Source organism: Neovison vison, chromosome 2, assembly GCF_020171115.1.
Source record: "Neovison vison isolate M4711 chromosome 2, ASM_NN_V1, whole genome shotgun sequence".
In the NCBI taxonomy this organism is placed as follows: Eukaryota; Metazoa; Chordata; class Mammalia; order Carnivora; family Mustelidae; genus Neogale; species Neogale vison.
In genome coordinates, this window is record NC_058092.1 from 43,707,519 (window position 1) to 43,733,735 (window position 26,217).

A 26,217-nucleotide genomic window follows, 5' to 3' on the forward strand; every position below is an offset into this window, starting at 1 on the left:
GTTGGCTGACAGGCTGGAGAGCTGTTGTGCAAGTCTGAGCGCTGTCTACAGCAGAATTCCTTCTTGTCCAGGAAAGTCCAATCTTTGTTCTATTAAGGTCTTCAACTGATGGAATGGAGGGCAATCTGCTTTACTTGAAGTCCATCCATTTATATGGACATTGGAGAGGGTGTGTGCTATGGTGAGTGTTGTGAAGTGTGTAAGCCTGATGATTCACAGACCTGTACCCCTGGGCAAATAATACATTATATGTTAATTTTTTAAAAAGCCCACCCATTTAAATGTTAATCTTGTCCCCAGAATACCCCATACATAAACATTCAGAATGTTTGAACAAACTCCTGGGCACTGTGGCCCAGTCTATGTAACACATGAAAATTAACTACCACAAACTAAACTATCACACACTTTCACTAAGATTATGTTATGGGTTGAACTATGTCTCCAAAAAGACATGTTGAAGTCTTCATCCTTGAAGTACCATCCTTGGTACTTGTGAATGTGACCTTACCTGAAAATATGATTGTTACAGATGGAACTAGTTATGACGAGGCCATACTGGAATAGTGTGGGCCCTAATTCAATATGACTGATGTCCTCATGAGAGGAGAAGAGACACAGAAACAGATATGCACAGAGGGAAGATGATCTGAAGACACACACACAGAATGCCATGTGATGACAGAGGCAGACAATGGAGCTACAGGGCCACAAGTCCAGGAATGCCAAGGACTGCCAGCAACTCCAGAAGCTAAGAGAAAGACATGGAACGGCTTAACCCACTGAGTTAAGCCGATTCTCCCTCAGAACCTCCAGTAACGGGGCACCTGGATGGCTCAGTGGGCTGGGCCGCTGCCTTCGGCTCGGGTCATGATCTCAGGGTCCTGGGATCGAGTCCCGCATCGGGGTCTCTGCTCAGCGGGGAGCCTGCTTCCTCCTCTCTCTCTCTGCCTGCCTCTCTGCCTACTTGTGATCTCTCTCTGTCAAATTAAAAAAAAAAAAAAAAAGAACCTCCAGTAGGAACGAACCCCGTCAATACCTTAATTTTTGAGTTCTAGACTCTGAAACTGTGAGACAATAAATTTCTATTGTTTGAAGCCAGAAGGTTTGTAGCACATTATGGCAGTCCTAAGAAACTAATATGAACCACATAGATGAAATACCATGTTTAATGCCACTGTTTCTTGTATGTTTATTTTACCAACTAGTGATAAAGTTAGGTTCATGCATTTCTGTTTGTTTTCAATATTCTGGACTTTCTTTTTTGTTTTAATTTTTGGTTATATTAGTTATTTGTGTTTCTAAAAGTTAAGGTATATAAAGTATATTCAGAAAAGCTTTATTTTTGCCTAATCTGTCCTATCCTGTTCTTTAGCTCCCCAACATACACCAAAAAAACCAACTCATGTTAATAATGGTTGTCTGTGGAAAGTCAGATTATGTTTTTTTTTTCCTAATTCTTCTCTGAGATTTTCAAATCAAGGCAAAAATTAAATTAAAAGAAAAAAATAAATTTTTGGACAAGGCCCAGTTCAAGTTCCATGGCCTCCATGAAACCTTCCCATAAATCCTTTCTCTTTTCTGAACACATACATTTACTGTCTATGTTGCTCACTTAGCCCTCTTCATCAATCAATAAATAAATTAAAAAGTTAATGCACTGAACCTAAAAAAAATTAATGCACTGACATCTGAAGGGCACCTTGTGAGATGCTGGGAGGACACAATGCATTTATCAGTTAAGTTTTCATATATAGTCATTTCCTTTATTAGGTTGTATGAGAGCTTTCTTACAGCCCATATGGTGGCCATCACTCCTCACTAATGAACCAAATTCCTTCGCAGAAAATGTTTAAGAGAAAAAAACACTGAAACAGATTGATACAAATCCCTTTAATAAAAGCATATCAATGACAACTTCATGTTTAAATAAATACACTGTTAAAAAAAGTCATGCAAGAGTATTTGGTTATAATTACTAAGAAAGATTTGAGACTGCTAGTCCCTCTGCAGAAACCCTATGCACAGATGCAAAATGATCAAAAGCAGATATAATCATGAATCTCAAGTAAGTGGCGTGGCCATCTCGTGTCTGCAAAGGAAAAATCAATATGGAAGCATTTAGCAATTCTAGTTAACTTGTTAAACAGCAGTTAGCAGAAGAAAGAGTTTGATGCAAAAATGATATCCTAAATATATAATATATAAGATATAATAATCAGAAAAGAAGACACCTGCGTATAACAGTACCGCTGGTCTGATGTATCACCCGGCAAATATCAGCATTGGTTTGATGAAAAATAACGGGTGGAACTAAAAATTGCAACTTTACATTTCTGATTAATTTTTTAAAAGTGTCTTTCTAAAGTATTTTTCATGTTAGGAGACTTCCTTTGTTTGATGATTCCTCTAACTATACTACCCTGAAACATTATTATACTTTTACATTTGTATAATTTCTCTGGAAAGCAATTTGGCAATATATATAAACAGCTATAAATATGTCTACCCTGATGGACCCAGTAATTTCATTCCTTGAAATTTAATCATAGAGAATAATTTAAAAGGTGAAGATCATGGTAGTGAGAACAGGCGTAAGTTGTCCCCTGGAGTATTACTTCTAATGACAGAGGCAGGAAAAGGGAAATTAGTGAACATTTGTCTATTTTCACATATTTCATTTTAAAATTATAATTATGAACTTATAATATTGTTTAAAAAGATACAAAATTCTTCAGTTTTTACTATTAAACTATGTGATGCATACTGACAAGAAGAAAATAAGTGTAATAAAAGCTCTTGTGGCAGGGTAATAAAGTAAGTCACCGGTGACTTCCAGCTGCCCACTCCCCCTTACTGTTTTCCAAATGTCCTATAATGTTGTTCTATAATGTTGTTGATTCACAGTGAGTCCTAAAACAAAATACTTAGCAGAGGCTTACTAATCATAACCCATTAATAAACATGGAGAAAAACAGGCAGATAAAATTCAGTCTAATTAATCATTTTCTGGCCCCACTGGCCTCTCCAGTCACTGGGCACATTTGGGTGGCAGAGAAGATAATTAATAGCATTCAAAAACTTCCTACAGAATCTTTTGAAGCACAGATTTCATAGCAGCGCCTGGTTAAGTTGTGAAGACGGAAACTTAATGGACAAGGTTCCTCTTTCAGTCTCATTTAGAGAAACCTTAAACAAACACTACCACCTAAAAAATAAAAAAATTAAAAAAAGCCCACACATTTAGTTGTTTCACTTTTTTGTGTTTGTCTAAAACCAGGGCCTGATTAACGAGCAGGAACAGAGGAACTCCTGATGAGGCAGCAGCTTCCTCATCAACGGGCATTCATTCCACTTGACAAGCAAAGCCCAATGGAATGTTGTCGAAAAATGCTGGTTTTCTTTCCACCTCATCTCTCTTTGGCTTATTTGTTGCTGATCCTATGCTCCAGTTCCCCTTATGTGAATCTCTCTTGTCCTTTCATGCTCAAATTAACATCCGATTTTGGCATCTCAACCTTTTTTGATTCCTATTCTAAAAGGCCTACAGAATCAAATGAATGAAAGCACAGCAAGTAAACACTTCTAAAAAAACGAACAAAATAAAAACAAGTAAGTGAATTGTTTTACCCTTGCTGTTAGTCTATGACAGATAAAGGCCTAGTTGATGCATGCTTTATTTAAACTGTAGTATCATTGAGAATGACCTTCTCCATGGGTTATTATGTATAGAACCTATAATACATCACAATAATACACACAAATTATTAACTTTATGACTGAGGAGATAGATTTAAAATGTAAACACATTGCGCTGACTAAAGATAATGTTTATCTCTACAAAGTATATTGACTTACCATAATTTCTTCATTTTGAAGCTGCCCCTCTGTGTGGACTAGATCTAAACCAGAAATTTAACAGAAATGAGTTAGGATTCAAAATACATGAGGACAGCTACTGAAATTTAGGCTTAGCAAAACATGATGTCTGGTGAACTACAGTTAGATCAGACTTACCAGGGGTTGGGGGTTAAAATTCAATAGCAAAATAGGAATATTTGATGTAAAAGGCGTGAAAGATAAACTGTGAGCTCTAAAACATCTGTAGTGAGTATAAACAAAAGGAAATGTAAATCAGAGTAAAGGAATATAAGAATATAAGGAATTGACAAAATGTGAAAATCCCTTTTAAGGATCAAGCCACGAACAGTTGTCACAAGGCCTGAAAAGAGCCATCTTATTACCACCCCCATGGGTAATGACTACAGCTCGGTTTCTCATGCTGAACTTTTACTGTGACGTTGAATTATGCTGCCTGTGAATTGATCTTTCTTGGTACCCAACTTTAGAAAACATTTACTTAATATAATTTTAAAACAGATTAACTTAGTTGGTCACAAGTCATATCAAACATTTTTTTGGAAACATGAAATATTTGATTGATATAATAATAAACACTGACATTATTTAGAAATTAATTTTATTTGTATCAGAATAGTTAGTGCACATAATTTTTAAGGCACATATTACAAAAGGGATAGATTCTGGAAGTAAGACGGTGCATGACTTCCGGTTTCCTAACCTCTCTCTGAGGTAATGAATGGTAGTAATTCCCTGCCTGACCCTTTCTTTCCCCTCTAGTCCTGCTCCTGAGAGGCAAATGTTTCCAACTCCTTCAGCGTTTTTTCCCTAGAATTGTAACATGTTTATATTCCTTTTCTCAATTTATTAGTGTTTTACTGACTTTTTATTATGGTAGGAGAAAATTAGGTCTCTGAAATTGATATCCTCTTCCTCCTCCTGCAACTTTTCCCTCCTGCCATCCTCTCAGTTTTGAAATCAATACTTCACAGTTACATTATTGTCTATGTAATGTTATTTACTACTGAAATAAGTATCAAATTATGATCCCATTTTCTTTCTTATGCAACTCCTCCTCTACCAGAATTTAATTATAACCTCTTCTTTCATTGCTTAGTTTAATTATGAAAAACTGGGGGTGCCTGGGTGGCTCAGTTGGTTAAGCAACTGCCTTCAGTTCAGGTCATGATTCTGGAGTCCCGGGATAGAGTTCCACATCGGGCTCCCTGCTCTGTGGGGAGCCTGCTTCTCCCTCTGACCCTCTCCCCTCTCATGCTCTCTCTGTCACTCTCAGGTAAATAAATAAAATCTTTAAAAAAAAAAAAAGGGAAGAAAATTGGAAAATCTCACTTACATCAAAGAAGACTGATGTAATTCCTGTATATACCTGTCATCTTGATTTTATAATTACTAACATTTCACTATACTTGACTTATGGCATTTTTTTTTGCTAAAGTATTCTTTTTAAGATTTTATTTATTTATTTAAGAGAGAGAGAATGAGCAGGGAGGAGGAGTGGAGGGAGAGGGAGAAGCAAACTCCCTACTAAGTAAGGAGTCAACGTGGGGCTCGATCCCAGGACCCTGGGATCATAACTTGAGCTGAAGGCAGATGGTTAACAGACCCACCCAGATGCCCTTGCTAAAGTATTTTAAAGAAATCTAAGACAACATGACATTTCACCTCCAAATATTTGATTATCCATCTCTCAATAATAAGGATTTTTCTTACAAAAGTATAATACTATTATCATACCAACATTTAAAAATGCTTTAATATCATGTAACACCCAGTCCACATTCAAATTTCCCAACTGTCCCCAAAATGTCTTTTTATAGTTGGTTTATTCAAATCAGAATCAAGTCTCCTTTAAGAAGGAGACTTTTGAATTGCTTTCTCTCCCCCACACACATTTTTTTTCCCATGTCACTGACTTATTGAAGAGATCAGGTCAGTTTTTCTATAGAATGTCCCACATTTTGTCATCTTACCTCCTCCTAGTTTCATTACATTTAATCCTCTATCCTCTATTTCCAATATACTGGAGTTAGAGCTAAAGGCTTGATTATATTCAAGGTTTGAGGCCTTCATCAAATGTCCAGTGAACTTTGGCTATCTTTTGTTACTTATAAATAAATCATTTGAAAACCATGTGCATGAACCAGGCTCACTGACTAGGGCTTCAACAGAGCGACCAGGAATGAGCTAGCCTTTGTCTGTACATAGATCTTTTTCTGGAGCCATTCGGTTTCTCCAAAAATGTTTAGTCTCCTGGGTGGGGCTATATTCTTTTTTTTTTTTTCTTGATTGCTGTCATAAACATTAGAGCACAGAGGAGTGAGTTCTCACCATTCAATTTGCAGGCTTAAATCTCCTGCTTTCAACTGCACAGCTCCCTTACTTTTTTTTTTTCTTTTTAAGATTTTATGTATTTATTTGATAGAGAGAAATCACAAGTAGATGGAGAGGCAGGCAGAGAGAGAGAGGGAAGCAGGCTCCCTGCTGAGCAGAGAGCCCGATGCGGGACTCGATCCCAGGACCCTGAGATCATGACCTGAACCGAAGGCAGCGGCTTAACCCACTGAGCCACCCAGGCGCCCCTCCCTTAATTTTTCTACTAAGTCTGGCCTCGCTGAGTTCTGAGCCTCAACACACAGTGTTCCTCATTATCCTTTGCAGGTGGTTTGCGGGAGGAAAGAGGAATCATCCAGCTTTGTGGAACAGGAGAACTTACATAGGGTCAAAAACTCTGTATATAGATGTTCAACTAATTACCCTTGTTTTCCAGTCCATGTCTCACTTGCACCTTCCCTGGTACCTTCTGCCTTCAAATTCTAGACCATCCTGGGGTTTTGTTGGGCAAACTGTCTTGCTTTACATTGCTACTCTCCTTGGATGGCACTTAGCTACTACTCCATTCGGCAACGTTAGTTCCTTCTCTTCCATCTGCGTCCTCTCTTCCATAATATGGATTAACTCCTCACATCCTCGTTGGTCTCCTGTTTTTTTCATTGTTTTTTGTTTTTGTCCTTGTAGGTTTATGCCTCCTTTTATTCCTTTTCCATTGTTCTCATGGTATTTGGGGAAGGAAAGGAAACAGACACACGAAGGCAACATGTTGTGTTTAACCAGAGGCAATTCTGATCATGATATTTAAATAGTACCATTAGGAAGGAAGGAAGACAAGAAACTAATAATTATTGTCTACCATGTATAGTTTGGTAGCTGATACTATGTTCATAAAAAACCTTAAATGGTGGGTTACTGTCTCCATTTTTCAGATAAGGATTCTGAAACTCAGAAAAATTGAGTATTAACATGCTAACAGTTACATAACCAGAAGTGAAGCAGCAGTCTCCTATTCAAACTTGGTTGTTTCTAGGCTCTACATAAGTCACACGAGTCACCTTTTTTTCACCAAAATGCAGCGCAATTGGAAATATAGAATCAAAGGACAATTCTCCCCTCCCTCACACCCAGAACAATGCTGGCGAAAAAGCATATACCTCTTTCAATCCATGGCTCAAAATCAACTGGCTCTTTAGATGTGGTCTTTTCAATCCTCAAGGTCCTCACTGACGTTGGGAGTAAACAAAATAAATAAAGTGTTAATTACCTACCTGATTTTATGTTGCTATCCCTACATTTCCTTTTTTTTCTCTGAAAGTGTCAAGCACTGGTGGGACTACACAAAATACTGGGATCAGAAGTACCTGGTCTGGGGGCACCTGGGTGGCTCAGTCAGTTAAGCCCAGGTTATGATCTCAGGGTCCTGGGATTGAGCCCCACATTGGGCTCTCTGTTCAGCAGGGAGCCTGCTTCCCCCTCTCTCTCTCTGACTGCCTCTCTGCCTACTTGTGATCTCTCTCTCTCTGTCGAATAAATAAATAAATTCTTAAAAAAAAAAATACCTGGTCTGAAAATCATTCACATACTCTGTTTTTCTGTAGGGCCCTATGGTAAAATGCAGTCTTGTGTCACTGTAGTCTTACAAATGTTTGCAAAGCACCTAATACAAAGTTAGTAGAGTCTTTCTGAACTTGGTTATCATCCAGAGTTTTTGTGTACTGGTAATAGTAATAGTAACAGTAATAATAATAATAATAATAATAATAATACTGTTAGTGATCTTGGTCATAAACCTTTATGGAGAAACTACTGTGAGTCAGGCATATTTACTCATTCACTCTTGACTATAATCTTCTAAGAAAAAGTATTACTAATACATTTTACTGATGAGGAAACAGGCTTACAGAAATCAGGCACCTTAGAGAAGTCAGGCAAAGTGTTCAATGATAATAGAGCTAGTAAGGGTCAGAAAGAGAATTCAAACTTAGGTGTGTCTGACTCTAGAGCCTCTACAATTAATGACAAGAGAGAGACTTAACCAGAATCCAGGCATCTTCCTTCTGCATTGTTTTTTCTCCATTATCCCTAACCCAGATCCTGCTAGAAACATTCTTCTCTTCTCTTCTCTGTTCTCTGGCCTGGGGGAGGACTGTGGATTGCACCACTGGCTTCTGGTTGGGTTTGGCCAATGGGAGGCACTGGGAGGAAACTGGAGGGCAGTGGCAAAGTGAGATCAGGTTGTTTTTGCCCACTCCCTTCCTGCTTCCATGCACTGTCTGAGACAGTGGTTGGGCCCCTTCATGCTTACAGCCACTGCCGGGCAGGCCATTAGACTCAGGCTCCAGCTCTCATTGGGCTCTGGTAACACAATTTCTGTCCCTTATCCTAGGGGTGGTAATGGCTTATTGTTGTGGCCAGTTTCAGGGCGTTCTCACCATCCTAGGTTCCCTTACCCAGACCATAATTTTGTAAGTAATCCCATCAATAAAGTCTTTTCATTTGAACCATCTGGGATGTATTGTCTCCTGCCATGATTTTGTCTGAAATATTTTATCCTTAAGTAAACACAAGACAGGATCAGAATGATGTTCCAAAGGGAGAGTCCTCTCCTAAATGCCTCAGAAAATGCCATTATTAAAAGAAGAATAAAAATTATCCAATGCAAATAATCAAGGTTATCAGATTTTCAGAAAGAATTTGACAGAGAACCCCAAGCCAAATGAATCTGGAATAAAGATGTTGAAGAACCGAGTGTTCTGGCAAGCTGGCTTCTTAAGTTCATAATAGGGTTTTTTGCCAAAGATTTTCACATAGTAAATTGCATGGAAATTATTATGCACTTTGGAAGGATTTCAAATTTTGCAATTTTAGAGAAGCTAACTGTGCTCAAGGCAGTTAACCCATACTCCCCATTCTCCCAACCCAGCCATAAAACTGGATTCCATGCTGCAAAGAAAAGTTAGTGTTTTGCCAAAGTTTACATATGTGCCCTCTGCCTATGGGAAAATGAAAAGATGATGAATATTAATGTATTATTTGCTTACCAAAGTAACTTTGGATTACAAGTCTTTCAATCCTTACATGTTTGTGAAAACAAATAATGAACTCTTGGGGAAACATTCCTGTTGTGGTCCAAAATGTTTCTGGATTCCTATTGTTAATTTTAAAGGAAAAGAAAAAAGAAGAGCCAAATAAAAATATTCAATCACAAAATTCTAGTGGTAAGTATTTTCAATAAGCGACCCTCAACTCTTAAGATCCCTACCTCTTCCTTCTGCCTCTAATCTCTACCCAACTTTAATAATTCTTCTTTACTATTACCAGATACATTTTTTAAAAACACAGAAACAGAACTGATGTCACTCTCTTGTCTAAAAGCCTTCAGTGGCCCCTTAGTGCCTATAAATCTGCCCGTGAAGGATGGCATTTTACAACCCTGTACGATCTGGTCACATTATTAAAGTACACTGTCTTCCGTCATGGTATGCTCTCCCGTTACTGTAGTCACATCGGGCCAATTAAGATTCTGCAAACACATCATACAGGGTCATATTTCTGTGCCTTATTTAGTTCATGAGGTTTTCTTGACCCAAAGGCCTTTCCTCCCTACGAGTATATTCGCTCTTTGGTCCCATCTCTCAGCCCCAACAAGTCAGAGTCACTTCCTCAGGCCTCCTTTGCACTCAGAATCCATTTTTGCATTGGTACTTCTCTCTTGTGCTTTTATGGTTCCTGCTAGATGCTGAGTTCTCTGAGTCCAAGCACTTTCTCTTCATTATCTTTATACCCCAGCAACTATCACATTGGCTGACCCATAGCAGATGCACAGTTAGATGCATGTTGGAAAAAAATGCATTCAATTTTATGTCATATATATAATTAAAATACATGTAATATATATAGTACTGTCCACAGAAATAACCATTTCTATTTTAACTATACAAGCTGCTTCTTTCCTTTTTGTAGGTAAAATTTTACCTGCAGTGAAATTTAAGTATACAACTCAATGAGTTTGACAAATGTATATACTCACATAACCATTACGCTAGGGCAACAAATACCAAGGTACATAACATTTCCATTGCTCCAGAAACTTTCCTTTTCTTTCCTTCGAGACATTTCTTACTTCCCTTAGGTAACTATTGCTCTGATTTCTGTGAATATAGACTATACCACAATTTGGTTATTCATTCTTCTGTCTGATTATTTTGTTGGATATTTGGATTGCTTCCAGCTTTTTAGTATTATGAATAGGTTGTTATAAACATTCTTGTACAAGTGTTTTGGGGACATATTTTCATTTCTCTTAGGCAATTATTAGGAATAGAATTGCTGGGTCATAGGGCAGAGGTATGTATAACTTTACAAGAAGCTGCCAGATTTCCAAAGTGACAGTACTATTTTATATTCCTACCAGCAATGTAAGAGAGTTCTAGTTGCTCCATACCCTTCCAATACTGCCTTTGTCAGCCCTTTTTTTTTTTTAGCTATTCTAGTAGATATAAAATGGTGTCCTACAATGATGTTCATTTGGATTTCCCTGATAACAAATGATGTTAAGCACTTTTTCATATACATATATGAAAAAAATATATATTTATAAATATATATCAGAAGTTTTACTGACAACATAATTGATACATATCTTACATATGTATTATACACTGTCTTCTTACAATAAAGTAAGCTGGAGTAAAGAAAATGTTAAGAAAATCTGAAAGAAGAGAAGTTATATTTACTCCTCTGTACATGTATTTATTGAAAAAAATCCCACACAGTTCAAACCCATGTTGCTTAAGGGTCAACTGTACTTTACTATGTATTCTTGTCCTTTATGAGATATATGTACTGTGAATATTTTCTTGTCTTTCTGTTTTCTTACTTATATCTTTCAATGAGTAGAAGTTTTCTTTTTGGTCAAGTCCAGTTTTATTATGTTTCTTTTGTTTAGTGACTTTTATGTCGAAGAAATCTTTGCCTACCTCACAGCTACAAAGGAACTTTCTGAGGTTTTCTCCTTGAAGCTTAGTAATTTTGGCTATGAGTGGAGATCTATGATCCATCCTGAATTAACTTTTGCTGTTTGGTATGAGGTAGGGGTGGAGGTTCATTTTTATCAGTATGTTTATTCAAGTATTCCAACACCATTTATTAAAAGAGTTTCCTTTTCTTACTGAGCTGCCTTGGTGTCTTTGCCTAAAATTAATGGATGGGTAGATCTGTCCCCTTCATTTTACTCCATTGATCTGCTTCTATATCCTTAGGCTTCTGTTGAAAACTAATTGACCTTGTATATGTGGGTCTATTTCTGGGCTTTCTATTCTGTTCCATTGGTATGCATATCTATCTTTACAAAAACATCACACATTTTGATAACTGTAAGTTATTAAGTCTTGAAATCAGATAATGTAAGCCCTCAAACTTTCTTCTTTCTCAAATTACTTTGAGTAGACTGGGCCTTTGCATTTCCACATACATTTCAGAATCAACTTGTATTTTATACTTGTATAAAAATGTATTTTACTTGTAAAATTGAGATTTTGATCGACACTGTACTGAATCAACAGGTTATTTTAGGGAGAAATTGGCACCTTAACAATATTGAGTTTTCCAATCATGAATGTAGTATATCTTTTCATCTACTTAGTTATTTAATTTTCCTCAGCAGCATTTTATGGTTTTCCTGTAAAGGTCTTGCACATCTTGTTAAGTTTATTCTTAACTCTCTTTATGTTTTGACTGCTATTGGAAATGGAATTTTTTAAACTTCAGTTTCTGTTTCCTGCTATTATATAGTAATATAACGGATTCTTGCCTATTGACCTTGCTAAATGTACTTATTAGCTCTAGTAGGTTTTTATAGATTCTTTGTTTTTTGTAGATTCCTATAAAACACTAATACAACCTATAAGCAAAGACAATCTTTCTTTTTTAAAAAAATGTATTTATTTGACAGACAGTGTGCGAGCATAAGCAGGGGATGTGGCAAGCAGAGGGAGAAGCAGGCTCCCCACTGAGCAGAGAGCCTAATGTGGGGCTTGATTCCAGGACCCTGGGATCATGACCTGAGCCGAAGGCGGAGGCTTAACCTACTGAGCCACCCAGGCACTCCCAGTTTTACTTTTTCTTTTTTTTTTTTTAAGATTTCATTTATTTATTTGACAGAGAGAGAGATATCTCACAAGTAGGCAGAGAGGCAGGCAGAGAAAGAGGGGGAAGCAGGCTCCTGGCTGAGCAGAGAGCCCAATGCGGGGCTCGATCCCAGGACCCTGGGATCATGACCGGAGTCGAAGGCAGAGGCTTAACCCACTGAGCCACACAGGCACCCCTAATTTTACTCTTTCTAATCCTTATGCCTTTTATGTCTTTTTTTGGCCTTACTGCATGGGCTAAAACCTCTAAAACAATGCTGAATAAGAACAGTGAGAACATTCTTCTTCCGTTTCCAGTCTCAGGGGGAAAGCATTTATTATTTCACTACTAAGATAACATGTTTAGTAGATGTCTTTATCAGACTGAGGAAGTTCCCTTCTCTTCTTTATTTGCTAAGAATTATTATCATGAATGAATGCTGAATTTTGTCAAATGCTTCTTCATCTTTTGGTATGATCATGATTTCTCTCCCTTGTTCTGACAATGCGGTGAATTACACTCAACCTTGCATTCCTGTGATAATGTGGTAAATATGCCAACCTCGGCATTCCCAGGATTAATTCCACTTGCTAGATTCAATTTATAAGAATTTTTGTGTTTATGGGCGCCTGGGTGGCTCAGTGGGTTAAAGCCTCTGCCTTCAGCTTGGGTAATGATCTCAGGGTCCTGGGATCGAGCCCCACATTGGGCTCTCTGCTCAGCGGGGAGCCTGCTTCCCCACCCCCTCTATCTGCCTCTCTGCCTACTTGTGATCTCTGTCAAATAAATCAATAAAATCTTAAAAAAAAAAAAACTTTAAAAATTTTAAAAATTAAAAAAATTATGTTTCTATTCATAAAGGATACTGGTCTTTAATTTTCCTTTCTCTTGTCCATTCTTTTTCTTTCTTTCCTTTCTTTCCTTTTTCTTTCCTCATAATGTCTTCGTCAGGTTTGTCCTGGTATCAGGGTCATGTTGTTCTCATGAAAAACAATTTGAGAAATGTTTCCTGCTCTGTTTGTGAAAGATTTGTATTATTTTTTTCCTCTAAATATTTGATAGAATTTAATTTATACAATAGATGCATGACTATTCAAATTTTCTATTTCATCATTTGTCATTTTTATAGGTTGAGTTTTTTAAGGAATCTGTCCACTTAAATTGTCAATTTTTTAGCCTAAATTTGTTCTTTTCTTAAAAAATTTTTAAAATTAAGGTATAATTGACATATACCATTTAGTTTCAGGTATATAACATAATGATTTGATATCCTAAAATTTATCTTTGATAGTGACTTATTAGTCTTTTGGAAACTGTAGTGATACTGCTTTTTTCATTGCTGGTACTGGTGATTTACATTTCCTCTGTTCTTTCTTGGTCAGGTTTCCTAGAGATTTATAACTTTCAATATTTCTTTCAGATAATCAATTTTAGCTTTGTTAATTTTTTTCTAATAGTCTATTTTCTATTTTATTGATTTCTGTTCTTACCTTTATTATTCACTTTCTTTGGGTATAATTTGCTCTTCCTTATCTAGCTTCCTACTGTGGAAATTTAGCTAGTGGTTTTTAAGAATTCTTATTTTTTTTTATAGATTTTATTTATTTGAGCGAGAGAGGGGGGGGGAGTAAGTGGGGAAGGGGCAGAGGGAGAAGCAGGTTCCCTGCTGAGCAGAGAGCCTGATGTGGGGCTCGATCCCAGGACCCCAGGATCATGACCTGAGCTGAAGGCAGATGCTTAATCGACTGAGCCACCCAGGCGCCCCTAAAAATTCTTTTTAATATATAAAAGATTTCCCTGGAAGCTATAAAAAATTTCCCTGGAAGCATCACTTTAGCTGCATCCACAATTGTGGATATATTGTGTTTTGTTATCATTTGGTTAGAAATATTTTCTTTTTTTTTTTTTTAAGATTTTATTTATTGGGGCGCCTGAGTGGCTCAGTGGCTAAAAGCCTCTGTCTTCGGCTCAGGTCATGATCCCAGGGTCCTGGGATCGAGCCCCGCATCGGGCTCTCTGCTCGGCGGGGAGCCTGCTTCCCCCTCTCTCTGCCTGCTTCTCTGCCTACTTGTGATCTCTGTCTGTCAAATAAATAAATAAAAATCTTAAAAAAAAAGATCTTATTTATTTATTTGAGAGAGAGAGATCGCAGGCAGGCAGAGAGAGGAGGAAGCAGGCTCCCCACAGAGCAGAGAGCCAGACGTGAGGCTCGATCCCAGAACCCTGGGATCACGACCTGAGCCAAAGGCAGAGGCTTTAACCCACTGAGCCACCCAGGCACCCCAGAAATATTTTCTTGTTTTAAAGGTATTTATTTATTTGACAGACAGAGATCACAAGTAGGTAGAGAGGCATGCAGAAAGAGAGAGGAAGGGAAGCAGGCTCCCTGCTGAGCAGAGCCTGATGCAGGGCTCGATCCCAGGACCCTAGGATCATGACCTGAGCCAAAGGCAGAGGCTTTAAGCCACTGAGCCACCCAGGCACCCCAGAAATATTTTCTAACATACCTTGTGATTTCTTCTTTGGCCAATGGGTTCTTTAGAAGTGCCATGCTTAATTTCTAAGTTTCAGGGACGTTTTTCCAAAGGTCTTTCTAATATTTACTTGTAATTTAATTACAGGTGGTCAGAGAACAAATTATTTTTTCTCCAGCTTTAGTGCAATTTAATCAATACACAACATTGTATATGTTTAAGGTATACAACATGATGATTTGTTTACATATATGTTGTGAAATCATGGCCATAAAAAAGTTAATTAACACATCCATCATCTCACATGTACCATTTCTTTTTCAATACATATTCGCTAAGGTTTTCATCTTTTGAAATTGACTGGCTTTATGGACCAGCACATTTTAGTGAATGTTTAATGTAGATAGACTTCTTCCATGTGCCACTGTTGATTATAGTGCTGTATAAATGTCAACTCAGTCAAGGTGACTGACATGTGCAGATCACCCTATCTTTACCATGTCTTTACTATGTGTATCTTTAGAATCTTTGTCTGGCTGCTTTATCACTACTAAAAGAAAGGTGTTAAAATTTCCAACTATGATTGTGGATTTGCTTATTTCTTTCATCTGTCAGTTTTTATGTATTTTGAAGATTATTAGGTCAGTATATATTTAGGATTATTATCTCTTCCTGATGAAAGAATTCTTAAAACATTAAAAATGTCCCCTTTATCACTGGTAATTCTCCTTACCCTACATTCTACTTTGTCTGGTAGGAATATAGCCAAGCCACTTTCTTATGTTTAGTGTTAATAGGATACATCTTTTTCATCCTTTTATTTTCAACCTATTTGTGACTTTACATTTAAAGTACATCTCTTCCAGATAGCACATACCTGTGTGTTATATTTTTACCCAGTCTGACAAATTCTGTCAATTTCTATCATTTAATTGAAGTGTTTAGCCCATTGGCATTTAATGTAATTATGGATATGGCTGGGTTTAAGTCTACCATCTTGCTATTCATGTTCCATTTATCCCTCCCATCTATTTTTTTCTTGTTCTATTTCTCCTTTCCTATCTACTTTTGACTGAATTTTTTAAAAAAACCTAAAATTCCATTTAATTTTCTGTGTGTGTGTGTGTGTGCGCGCGTGTGTGTGTGGTTATTTTCAAGGTCATAAGAACCTATGATAGCCACTTTACACTGAGTTCCACTTTTGTGCCAATTTTTAAATAAATTTTATATTTATATATATAGAATTTATTACATATATATGTAGTAAATCCCAGAGTACAATGTGTTTTTTCCCATTAAGTGGTCAGTTGACTTTTATTTTATTTTAAGATTTTTATTTATTTGTTTGATAGAGATCATAAGTAGGCAGAGGCAGGTGGGGCGGGGGTGGGGGATAAGTAAGCTCCCCACTGAGCAGAAAGCCTGATGCAGGGCCCAATCTCAGGACCCCGAGATCATGACCTGAGCCAAAGGTAGAGGCTTAACCCACTGAGCCATCCAGGCGCCCTGGTCAGTTGACTTTTTTTTTTTTAATTAAAAGAATAGTTTTTTTTACATTTACCACTTCCAATGTACTTAATTTCTTGGTAAGTTTGAATTTCCATCTAGTATCATTAACACTTCAACATGCAGAACTTCAACATTTCCTGTGATACAGGTCTACTTGTGGGGAATAAAATGTTTTTATTTCACCCTCATTTTTGAAAGATATATTAGCTAGATACAGAATTCTGAATTGACAGGGTTTTTTGTTGTTTCTTTTTTCAACATTTAAGGTATTATTCCATTGTCACCTGTATTCCACTGTTTGTGAAACAAAGTCAGCTGCCACTGGTACTACTGTTACCCTGTAGTTAATGTATTTTTTTTCATAGCTATTTAAAATTTTTTTCTTTACTTTTCAGCAGATTACAGTATGGTCTCTTTGTGTGTATCCTGGTTGGGGTTTGCTGAAATTCTTGGATTTATAAATTGGCATTTTTTAATAAGATTGGAGAACATTCAGACAAAAAGTAGAAACAACCTGAATATCCTTCAGCTAATAAATGAATAAATAAAATATGCTATATTCATAAAATGGAATATTATTTGGCAATAAAAAGGAATGAAGCACTGGTATGTGCTATAAAACGGGTGAACCCTGAAAACATGTAAGTGAAAGAAGGTATTTATAAAAGACCATATATATGATTCCATTTACATGAAGTCTCTGAACAGGCAAATCTATAGAGATATAAAGTAGATTAAAGACTGCCTAGGGCGGGTGGCAATGGGGAATATAAGGTGACTGCAATGGGTTATAAGCTTTTTTTGGGAGGTAATGAAATGCCCTAAAATTGATTGTGGAGGTGACTGCATAACTCTAAATATGTTGAAAGCCAATAAATTGTACATTTTAAATGGATGAACTGCATATTATGTGAACTATCTGTCAATAAAGCTGTTACCAAAAACAAAACAAAACAATACAGGTCCAACTCAAAATTTTGGATTTTTTATACTATGCTTATTTATTTCACAATTTATTTTTCATTTATATGTATATGGTTTTAAGTTTTACTTATTCAAATGACTTTTAATTGCCCTCTGTCTCTGGAGTGATTTTAATGAACATGACCAACATAACAACATCAAATAGTATGTAGAGATGTACTGGTTTTAAATATGACATAGGGGCAGGAGAGGCCTGGGTGGCTCAGTCGGTTAAGCATTTGACTCTTCGGCTCAGGAAATGATCTCAGAGTGGTGAGATCAAGCCCTACATCCAGCTCTGTGCTCAGCATGGAGTCCGCTTGAGATTCTCTCCCTCCCTCTGCTCCTTCCCTGGTCACACACTCTTTCTCTCAAAATAAATAAATAAAATCTTTTTAAAAAGTGACATATATGACACTAATCAATTAATCTATGAGAAAAAAGGGAAGAATATGCAATGGGAAAAAGAGAATATCTTCAATAAATGGTGCTGGGAAATTGGTCAGCTAAATGCAAAAGAATGAAACTGGAACACTTGATTACACCACACCCAAAAATAAACTCAAAATGGTTAAAGACCTGAATCCATAAAATTCCTAGAAGAAAACATAGGCAGTAATGTCTTAACATCTGTGGTAGAAACATTTTTCTAGATATATCCCCACTGGAAGGCCCCAGTGGCCTAATGGATAAGGCACTGGCCTCCTAGATATATCCCCACTGGAAAGGAAAACAAAAGCAAAATTAAACTATTGGGACTATACCAAAATAAAAAGCTTTTACACAGTGAAGGAAATCATCAAGAAAATAAAAAAGACAACCCACAGAATGGAAGAAGATATCTGTAAATGATATAATACTAAAAGGAGGTTAATATCTAGTGGTGCCTGGGTGGCTCAATGGGTTAAGCCTCTGCCTTTGGCTCAGGTCATGATCTCAGGGTCCTGGGATTGAGATCGGGCTCTCTGCTTGGCAGGGAACCTGCTTCCCCCTCTCTCTCTGTCTGCTGCTCTGCCTATTTGTGAGCTCTCTCTCTCAAACTCTGTCAAATAAATAAATAAATAAATAATCTTAAAAAAAAATAAAACAGAGGTTAATATCCAAAATATACAAAGAACTTACACAACTCAACAGCAAAAAACCACAAATAATCCAATTAAAAATGGGCAGAAGACATGAATAGACATTTCTCCAAGAAGACATACAGAAGTGCCTAACAGATACAGGATCAACATCAGCAATCATCAGGGAAGTGCAAATCAAAACCACAATGAGAAATCACCTCACACCTGTCAGGATGGCTAAAATCAACAACACAAGAAACAAGAGGTGTTGGTAAGGATGTGGAGAAAATGGAATACTCATGCACTCTTGGTGGAAATGCAAACTGGCACAGCCACTGGGGAAAACAGTACAGAGGTTGCTCAGAAGCCTAAAAATAGAATCACCATATGATCTAGTAATTCCATCACTGGGTATTTATCCAAAGAAAATGAAAACACAAATTCAAAAAGATACATGCACCCCATGTTTATTGCAGCATTATTTACAATAGCCAAGATATGGAAGCAACCAAAGTATCCATCCACAAATGAATGGATAAAGAAGATGCGGTGTACGTATAGTGGAATAATACTCAGCCATCAAAAAGAATGAAATCTTGGGTGGAGCTAGGGAGTATAATACTAAGTCAAATAAGTCAGAGAAAGACAAATACCATACGATTTCACTCATATGTGGAATTTAAGAAACAAAACAACTATGAAAAAAAAGACAAACCAGACTCTTATATAGAGAACAAACTGGTAGTTGCCAGAGGGGAGGTGGGTGGGGAGATGGGTAAAATAGGTGAAGGGGATTAAGAGTATACTTGTGATGAGCACTGAGTAATATAGAGAATTGCTGAATCATTAAATTTTACACCTGAAACTAATATAATACTATGTTAATTATACTGACATTTAATTAATTAATTGATTGATTAATAAAATTTTATTGACAAATAACTGAATTCTCATAGTTAGGTATAATGAAGCCATAAAAACAGTAGTTTTCTTTTAAAGATTAATTAATTTTTTTAAAAAAAGATTTTATCTATTTGACAGACAGAGATCACAAGCAGGCAGAGAGAGTGGTGGGGGAAGCAGGCTCCCTGCTGAGCAGAGAGCCCGACTCGGGGCTCAATCCCAGGACCCTGGGATCATGACCTGAGCCGAAGGCAGAGGCTTTAACCCACTGAGCCATCCAGGCGCTCCTAATTAGGTGGGTTAAAGCCTCTGCCTTCGGCTCAGGTCATGATGTGTGAGAGTACTGGGGTGGGGAACGGAGCACAGGAAGGAGAGTTTCAACCAGACTCCGCATTGAGCATGGAATCCAACACAAGGCTTGATTTCATGACCCTGAGATCACAACCTGAGCCAAAATCAAGTATCCAATATTTAACCCATTGTGCCACCCAGGAGCCTCAGTAGTTTTCATTTAAATATAAAGCTTTACATGGGGTGCCTGGGTGGCTCAGGGGGTTAAAGCCTCTGCCTTCGGCTCAGGTCATGATCTCCAGGTCCTGAAATCGAGCCCCGCATTGGGCTCTCTGCTCAGCGGGGAGCCTGCTTCCCCCTCTCTCTCTCTTCCTGTCTCTTCTGCCTACTTGTCATCTCTGTCTGTCAAATAAATAAATAAATAAATAAATCAGTCTTTAAAATAAATAAATAAATATAAGGCTTTAGAGCTAACAACTGTTTAACATCTATTATCTCATGTGATTTTTTCCCACAACTTTGAGGTAGTCAGGGAAGGTGGTGTTATCCCCATTTCTCAGATCAGAAAAGTGAGGTTCAAAGAGCAACATATCCTTTTAGTCCAACGTAACATATATAGTTCACTTAACCAGGAATTTTAACTGTAAATCTAGTATTATACATTACACTGAAATGACTAATATTCTCTTACTATTTTTTCTCTTAACTCTTTTTTTCCTAGTGTAGAACTTCCTTTCTCCTTTTTCATTAACATATTAAATACCAAAGGGCAAAAGTAGAATCAAAGACCATTAGAAATATAATCACTTTAACTCTTACTTCTGTGGAAATTGAGAACTATCTAATGGGGGCAATTTTATGGTACTGTTTTCTCCAAATAATTCTATGGTTACTTCCATTTAGACAAACCAACTTATGAGCAAAGATTAATTTTTAATACCTACTACATAAAGTCTAATTGTACTTGTTCGAAATGCATAGACATTAAGTCTCTGATGTGTTCTGTTATCAGGTCAGTAACCACTTTTATCCTATACAGTTTTCTGTACTAAGGGTTATGTCCTTAATCATTCATTAATATGGACTGGTCTTTGGAAATATTTCTATTTCTTTTTTAAAAAATTTTAAAAGAGATTTTATTTATTTGAGAGAGAGACAAATAAATAAAACGTATTTATTTGGGAGACACAGATAGTAGGGGTTGGGACAGAGGGACAAGCAAACTGCCTGCTGAGCCTGAGGCCCAACATGGGGCTCGATTCCAGGATCCTGAGATCATAATCTGAGCCAGAGTCAGACACTTAACTGACTCAGCCACCCAGTTGCCCCAGAAAGATCTCTATTTCTGAAAACAACTTAAGGTAAATCTCATTATATCTGCATATGATCACACAGTTTCCACATTAATTTTTCTACTCCTGAGGCAGAATGGGATAAACAGCTATTACCTGAATTCCAGGCAGTAACAAACCAAGGATTAAGAGGCACAGGCCAAAAAAATGGATGTTAAGTTTTGGATTCAAATCTAAAGTCTGAGTTATTATAGTATAGTACAAAGAACCCCAAACTGGGACTTAGAAGACATGAGGTTAATACTGATTCCACCACTTGGTTATCTATGTAATTTTGAACCAGTCATCTTTATCTCCGATTATCCTTTTCTTCATCTTTACAATTAGGTTGAAAATACATTTTTAAAATATTTTGGGAGTGTTTGGGTGGCTCAGTCAGTTAGGCATCCCCTTTGGCTTGAGTCATGATCTCAGGGTCCTGGGATCAAGTCCCGAGTCAGGCTCCCCGCTCATCCAGGAGTCTGCTTCTCCTTCTCCATCTGCATCTCTGTCTCAAATAAATAAAATTTTTTAAAGTAAATAAATAAATAAATAAAAATATTTTGCCTCCTATTTCCCAAGCTTATGGTGAGGGTCACGCGACGTAACATCTGTGAAATTATAAAGCCCTATTCAAATTAAAATAATACATATATACATATACATACATAAGTATATGGTTTGTGTATATGTGTATATGCTCAGCTACTTTCCAATATTAATTGAATTTGACTGATATTTGATGATCTAATTCACAAGTACTCAACTATTCTAAGATATTCTAGAGTCGAAGATGAGTGAGTCATATCTCTAACTTCTAGGATTCATAGTTAAGAGAGGACACAAATATTAAATAAATAATTATACAATAAAGGGATAAAAAGGTAATAGATGCATACACTAAATTCTCTTAGAGTCTGACGAAAAGGTATACATGATGCCAAAGGGACAGATGTCAGAGTGGAGATAACAACTAGGCTTAAAGGAAGGGATTAAGTTGCTAGAATCTTATCCAGATACATGGAATTCACGATAGAACACAAAAATACCATAAGATCTGTGTTGTAACTGGCTCTGCCTTCAGCAGTTAAAACAGTACTTGACCTCTTTAGGCCTCTCTTACCACAACTCTAAAATGAAAGGTTTAGGTAAGATAAATTTCTAAGTCCTTCCAGCTCTAAAATTATATGATTTTATAAGTCAAACTCTGGTCATTGTAGAGATACCAAGAAAGAGAAATCAAGAGAGTAATAAAATAGTCACAACTATTTAAAAAGGAGTTTTTCCATTAACTAATTTTTCTTGGAATTTAAAAGCCTGAGAATGATATTTATCTCTACCTTGAAGAAGCTGTAGCACAGTAAAGACAGGAAATTGGAATGAAATCAACAAGCTGAGAACCAGACAATGCAAGTAGATACCAGGAAGTCAGGCCTTCAGTTCAGCAAAGATATTGCTTAGACCACTAAGGAAATAGGCAATAATGAGAAGTTAAAATGTTTTTATTCCTATTTACTAAAAAACTTGGAATAAAATCGCAACCAGATACTATAATGTACTCTTCCCTAAAATGAGACAGTTGTTTAAAGTTTTGCCTTGTTAAACTACTTCTTAAAAAGTATTTGTATAAAAGGTCAGTTTAAAAATTATAAAGAAAAGGATCAAAAGCAGGCACCTGGGTGGCTCAGAGGATTAAGCCTCTGCCTTCAGTTTGGGTCATGGTCTCAGGGTCCTGGGATCAGGTCCTGTATCGGGCTCTCTGCTCAGCAGGGAGCTTGCTTCCTCCCTCTCTCTCTGCCTGCCTCTCTGCCTACTTGGGATCATCTCTCTCTGTGTGTCAAATAAATAAATAAAATCTTAAAAAAAAAAAAAAGGATCAAAAGCCTAAATATGCACAACTGAGTTTGTTTCAGGAATGGTACCAAAGGTAGATACTATCAAGTAATGTACTTCACCAAACATTTATTAAACTATATTTAAAAGTTCTAGTTGTTGTAAAGCATAGTCCCAGTACTGAAGGGGTTCACTGAGCTAATATCAAGACTATAAGGAAGAAAAAATAGTAACTCTTACCCATCAATCATATTTTCAGGTGGGTGTTTTTCATCACTTGATGTAGCTAAAATCACTTCAGTCCCCTCAGAGCTCAAACACAGATCAATTTTTCTCATCTTAAGGTGTTAATCTGCAAATAAAACAATAATAACAAAAGCAAATTCTTGATTCTCTGCAATTCATCTGAGAAAAGGGAAAGAGAAAGCCTGTTGCCTAGCACACAGCTTAACAACCAAGCTATTCAAGTGGGAGGGACTCTAACATGGTTGTTTAAATAAGTAAACTTCTAACCTCCCTACAGGAGGTTAGTCTACAGGACTAATCTGTAAGATAATGGTTATTTCCACTATTCTACTCCACAAAATAAGATACTGAGTACTTGGGGTGCCTGGGTGGCTCAGTGAGTTAAGCCTCTGCGTTTGCCTCAGGTCATGATCTCAGTGTGCCTGGGATCCAGCCCTGCATCCGGCTCTCCACTCAGTGGGGAGCCTGCTTCCCCCTCTCTCTGCCTACTTGTGATCTCTCTCTCTCTCTGTTGAATAAATGAATAAAAGCTTTTTAAAAAAAAGACACTGATTAACTGACATCATTATTCTAAAATTAAAAGTCCTCAATAATGATACAGAAACAGTTAAAGGATAAGGTAACATGATTAGTGGATAAGTTTTTAAAAATTATTTATATCATTCTATTTCTTTTTTTTCTTAAGACTTTATTTATTTACTTCACAGACAGAGATCACAAGCAGGCAAAGAGAGAGGGGGAAGCAGGTTCCCTGCTGAGCGGAGCCAGATGCAGGGCTCCATCCCAGGACCCTGAAACCATGACCCGAGCCAAAGGCAGAGGCTTTAACCCGGTAAGCCACCCAGACGCCCCTGTATCATTCTATTTCTGAAATTTAAAAAAATCTGGAACATAAAAACATGTTTTTGTGACTTTTTTTTTCTTTTTTAAAGTAGGCGCTACACCGAGCACAGAGCCCAACTCGGGGTTTGAACCCAGGACTGTGAATCAAGAGTCAGAGGCTCAACCAACTGAGCTGCCCAGGCGTACTACATGACTATTTATCCATACATTTATCAACTGAAGTAGCAAATAATATTATCCACATGTTTAAAAATATCTTACCATCATTATTTTTGGAGCAGAATGTAAAATAAGAGAGAAGACAAATTTTATTTATTTTTAAATTATGTATTAGTCACATGGGTCATGGATTTATGAGACTGACGCGCTGCCTACTGCGCTAAGGAGGCAGGTTGGGTCATGGATTTAAAGACCTTTCTACTGCATGGTAATGTTTTGAGTTTAATAAAAATATCCTGAAAAGATAAGGACCTTGGTGGATTAGACAGAGAAGGCAAGAGAAGATTCTATCAGATCTCACTCACCTTCCTCCTTGATCTGGTGGTGACAGGGCACGGACAAATATATAGAAGCAAAGTGACTGTAAAAGCTGTATCTATAAAGAATTAATGGACAGAGAGAGTTTGGAAAAAGAAGGCTTCCAATACCCTTTATATCCCAGCCTCCAGCTAATATTTTTAAAAATGAAACTATTTCAAATAAATAACCAACAAAGTACAGAGAATATCACATATGTTAAGCAACTATGTACTCATTCCCTAGATTTAATAAATGTTAACATTTGGGGCGCCTGGGTGGCTCAGTGGGTTAAGCCTCTGCCTTCAGCTCAGGTCATAATCTCAGGGTCCTGGGATCGAGCCCCACATCGGGCTCTCTGCCCAGCAAGAAGTCGGCTTCCTCCTCTCTCTGCCTGCCTCTCTGCCTACTTGTAATCTCTCTGTCAAATAAATAAATAAAATCTTAAACATTTAAAAATAAATAAATAAATAAATGTTGACATTTTTGCCTATTTCCTTCCTTGTCCAGAGGTAATAGCTATTCTGAAGTTGATTAGTATCTCTCCTTGCTATATTTTATTATACTTTTATCATATATGTACCCATAAACGACATGTACTGTCCTTTTAAAAGCTTGATGATTTCTTAGGGACCCTGGGCTGCTCAGTAGGTAAAGGCTCTGCCTTTAGCTCAGATCACGATCCCAGGGTCCTGGAATCAAGTCCCGCATTGGGCTCTCTGCTGAGCGGGGAGCCTCTTCCCCCTCTCTCTGTCTCTGCCTGCCTCCCTGCCTACTTGTGATCTCTGTCAAATAAATAAATAAAATCTTTAAAAATAAGTAAATAAAAGATGATTTATCAGTATTTATATCCTTATACTACTTGCTTTTTTCATTCAATATTATGTTTTCAAGTTTTTTGCTTTTTTTTAAAGATTTTATTTACTTATTTGACAGACACGGATCACAAGTAGGCAGAGAGAAACGAGGAAAGGAAGCAGGCTCCCTGCCAAACAGAGAGCCTGATGTGGGGCTTGATCCCAGGACCCCGGGATCATGACCTGAGCCGAAGGCAGAGGCTTTAATCCACTGAGCCTCCCAGGTGCCCGTTTTCAAATTTTTATCATGTTGATACATGTAAATCTACTTTATTCACTTTAACTGCTGTCAGGTATTTCTCCATTTCTGTAATGACGAATATTAAGGTGTTTCCAATTTTTTGCTGTTATAAACAAATCTGAAATGTATATCTTTGTGTATATATCCTTAGCATATGTGGGAGAAAGTCTTATGATAAGAGTACCTTTCTTATGTGGTGCTGTCTACTTACTGCAGGTGAACATTGATTTCAGATCATAGAAAACTGGCAGCTAAAGCAAAAAAGACAACCATATTTAATTAGGTGTGACTTCACTGTTTCTTAAGACAAGGCATCCTATAAGAGCTTAATAAAAATGTCATCAGGAGGGCTAAAAAAAAGAAAAAGTACCTTTCTTTACAGAATTAAAATTGCAGAAACTTAGAATCAGCATATCTTCAATCAGTAACTGATCAATTTGATCTTGAAATTTTAACAATTTACATTACCATCTATAGTGTTTGAGAGTTTCTGCTTCCTCATATTTTCACCAACTTGGTATTATTAAAGGTTCTGGCTTTAGCCCATCTCATTGGTGTGAAATAATATCTCGATAAAGTTATAATTTGTATTTCTATGATTATTAGTGAGGTTGAATACTGTTTCATATGATTATGAGCCATTCAGGCCTCTTTCTCTGTTATTTGCTTTTCTTCATCCTTTGTTCATTTTGCTACTGTGGTATTTTCTAAAAATTTTGTCCATTTCTTTTTGATTTGTAGGAATTTTTTTTTTAAAGATTTTTATTTATTTATTTGACAGAGAGAGATCACAAGTAGGCAGAG

General features: G+C 37.0%; 1 protein-coding gene across 9 annotated transcripts in view; it reads right to left on the reverse strand.

The window, feature by feature from the left end:
- Positions 1-1,878: 1,878 nt before the first annotated feature.
- The window catches only part of HSPB11 (heat shock protein family B (small) member 11), a 34,333-nt gene continuing 9,994 nt past the window's right edge, over positions 1,879-26,217 (reverse strand). For 4 of the 9 annotated variants that reach the window (XM_044238285.1, XM_044238284.1, XM_044238286.1 and 1 more), the window contains 6 exons: positions 24,324-24,394; positions 22,951-23,062; positions 9,255-9,361; positions 7,368-7,436; positions 3,859-3,902; positions 1,879-2,092 (listed from right to left, as the gene is read on the reverse strand). In XM_044238285.1, coding sequence (XP_044094220.1) covers positions 1,979-2,092; positions 3,859-3,902; positions 7,368-7,436; positions 9,255-9,361; positions 22,951-23,048 — 432 coding nt within the window. In that variant the 5' untranslated portion in view covers positions 23,049-23,062; positions 24,324-24,394 and the 3' untranslated portion in view covers positions 1,879-1,978. Of the gene's footprint in view, positions 2,093-3,858; positions 3,903-7,367; positions 7,437-9,254; positions 9,362-22,950; positions 23,063-24,323; positions 24,395-25,597; positions 25,665-26,217 lie in introns of all 9 variants that reach the window. The other 5 variants (XM_044238289.1, XM_044238290.1, XM_044238288.1 and 2 more) reach the window with 3 other exon arrangements.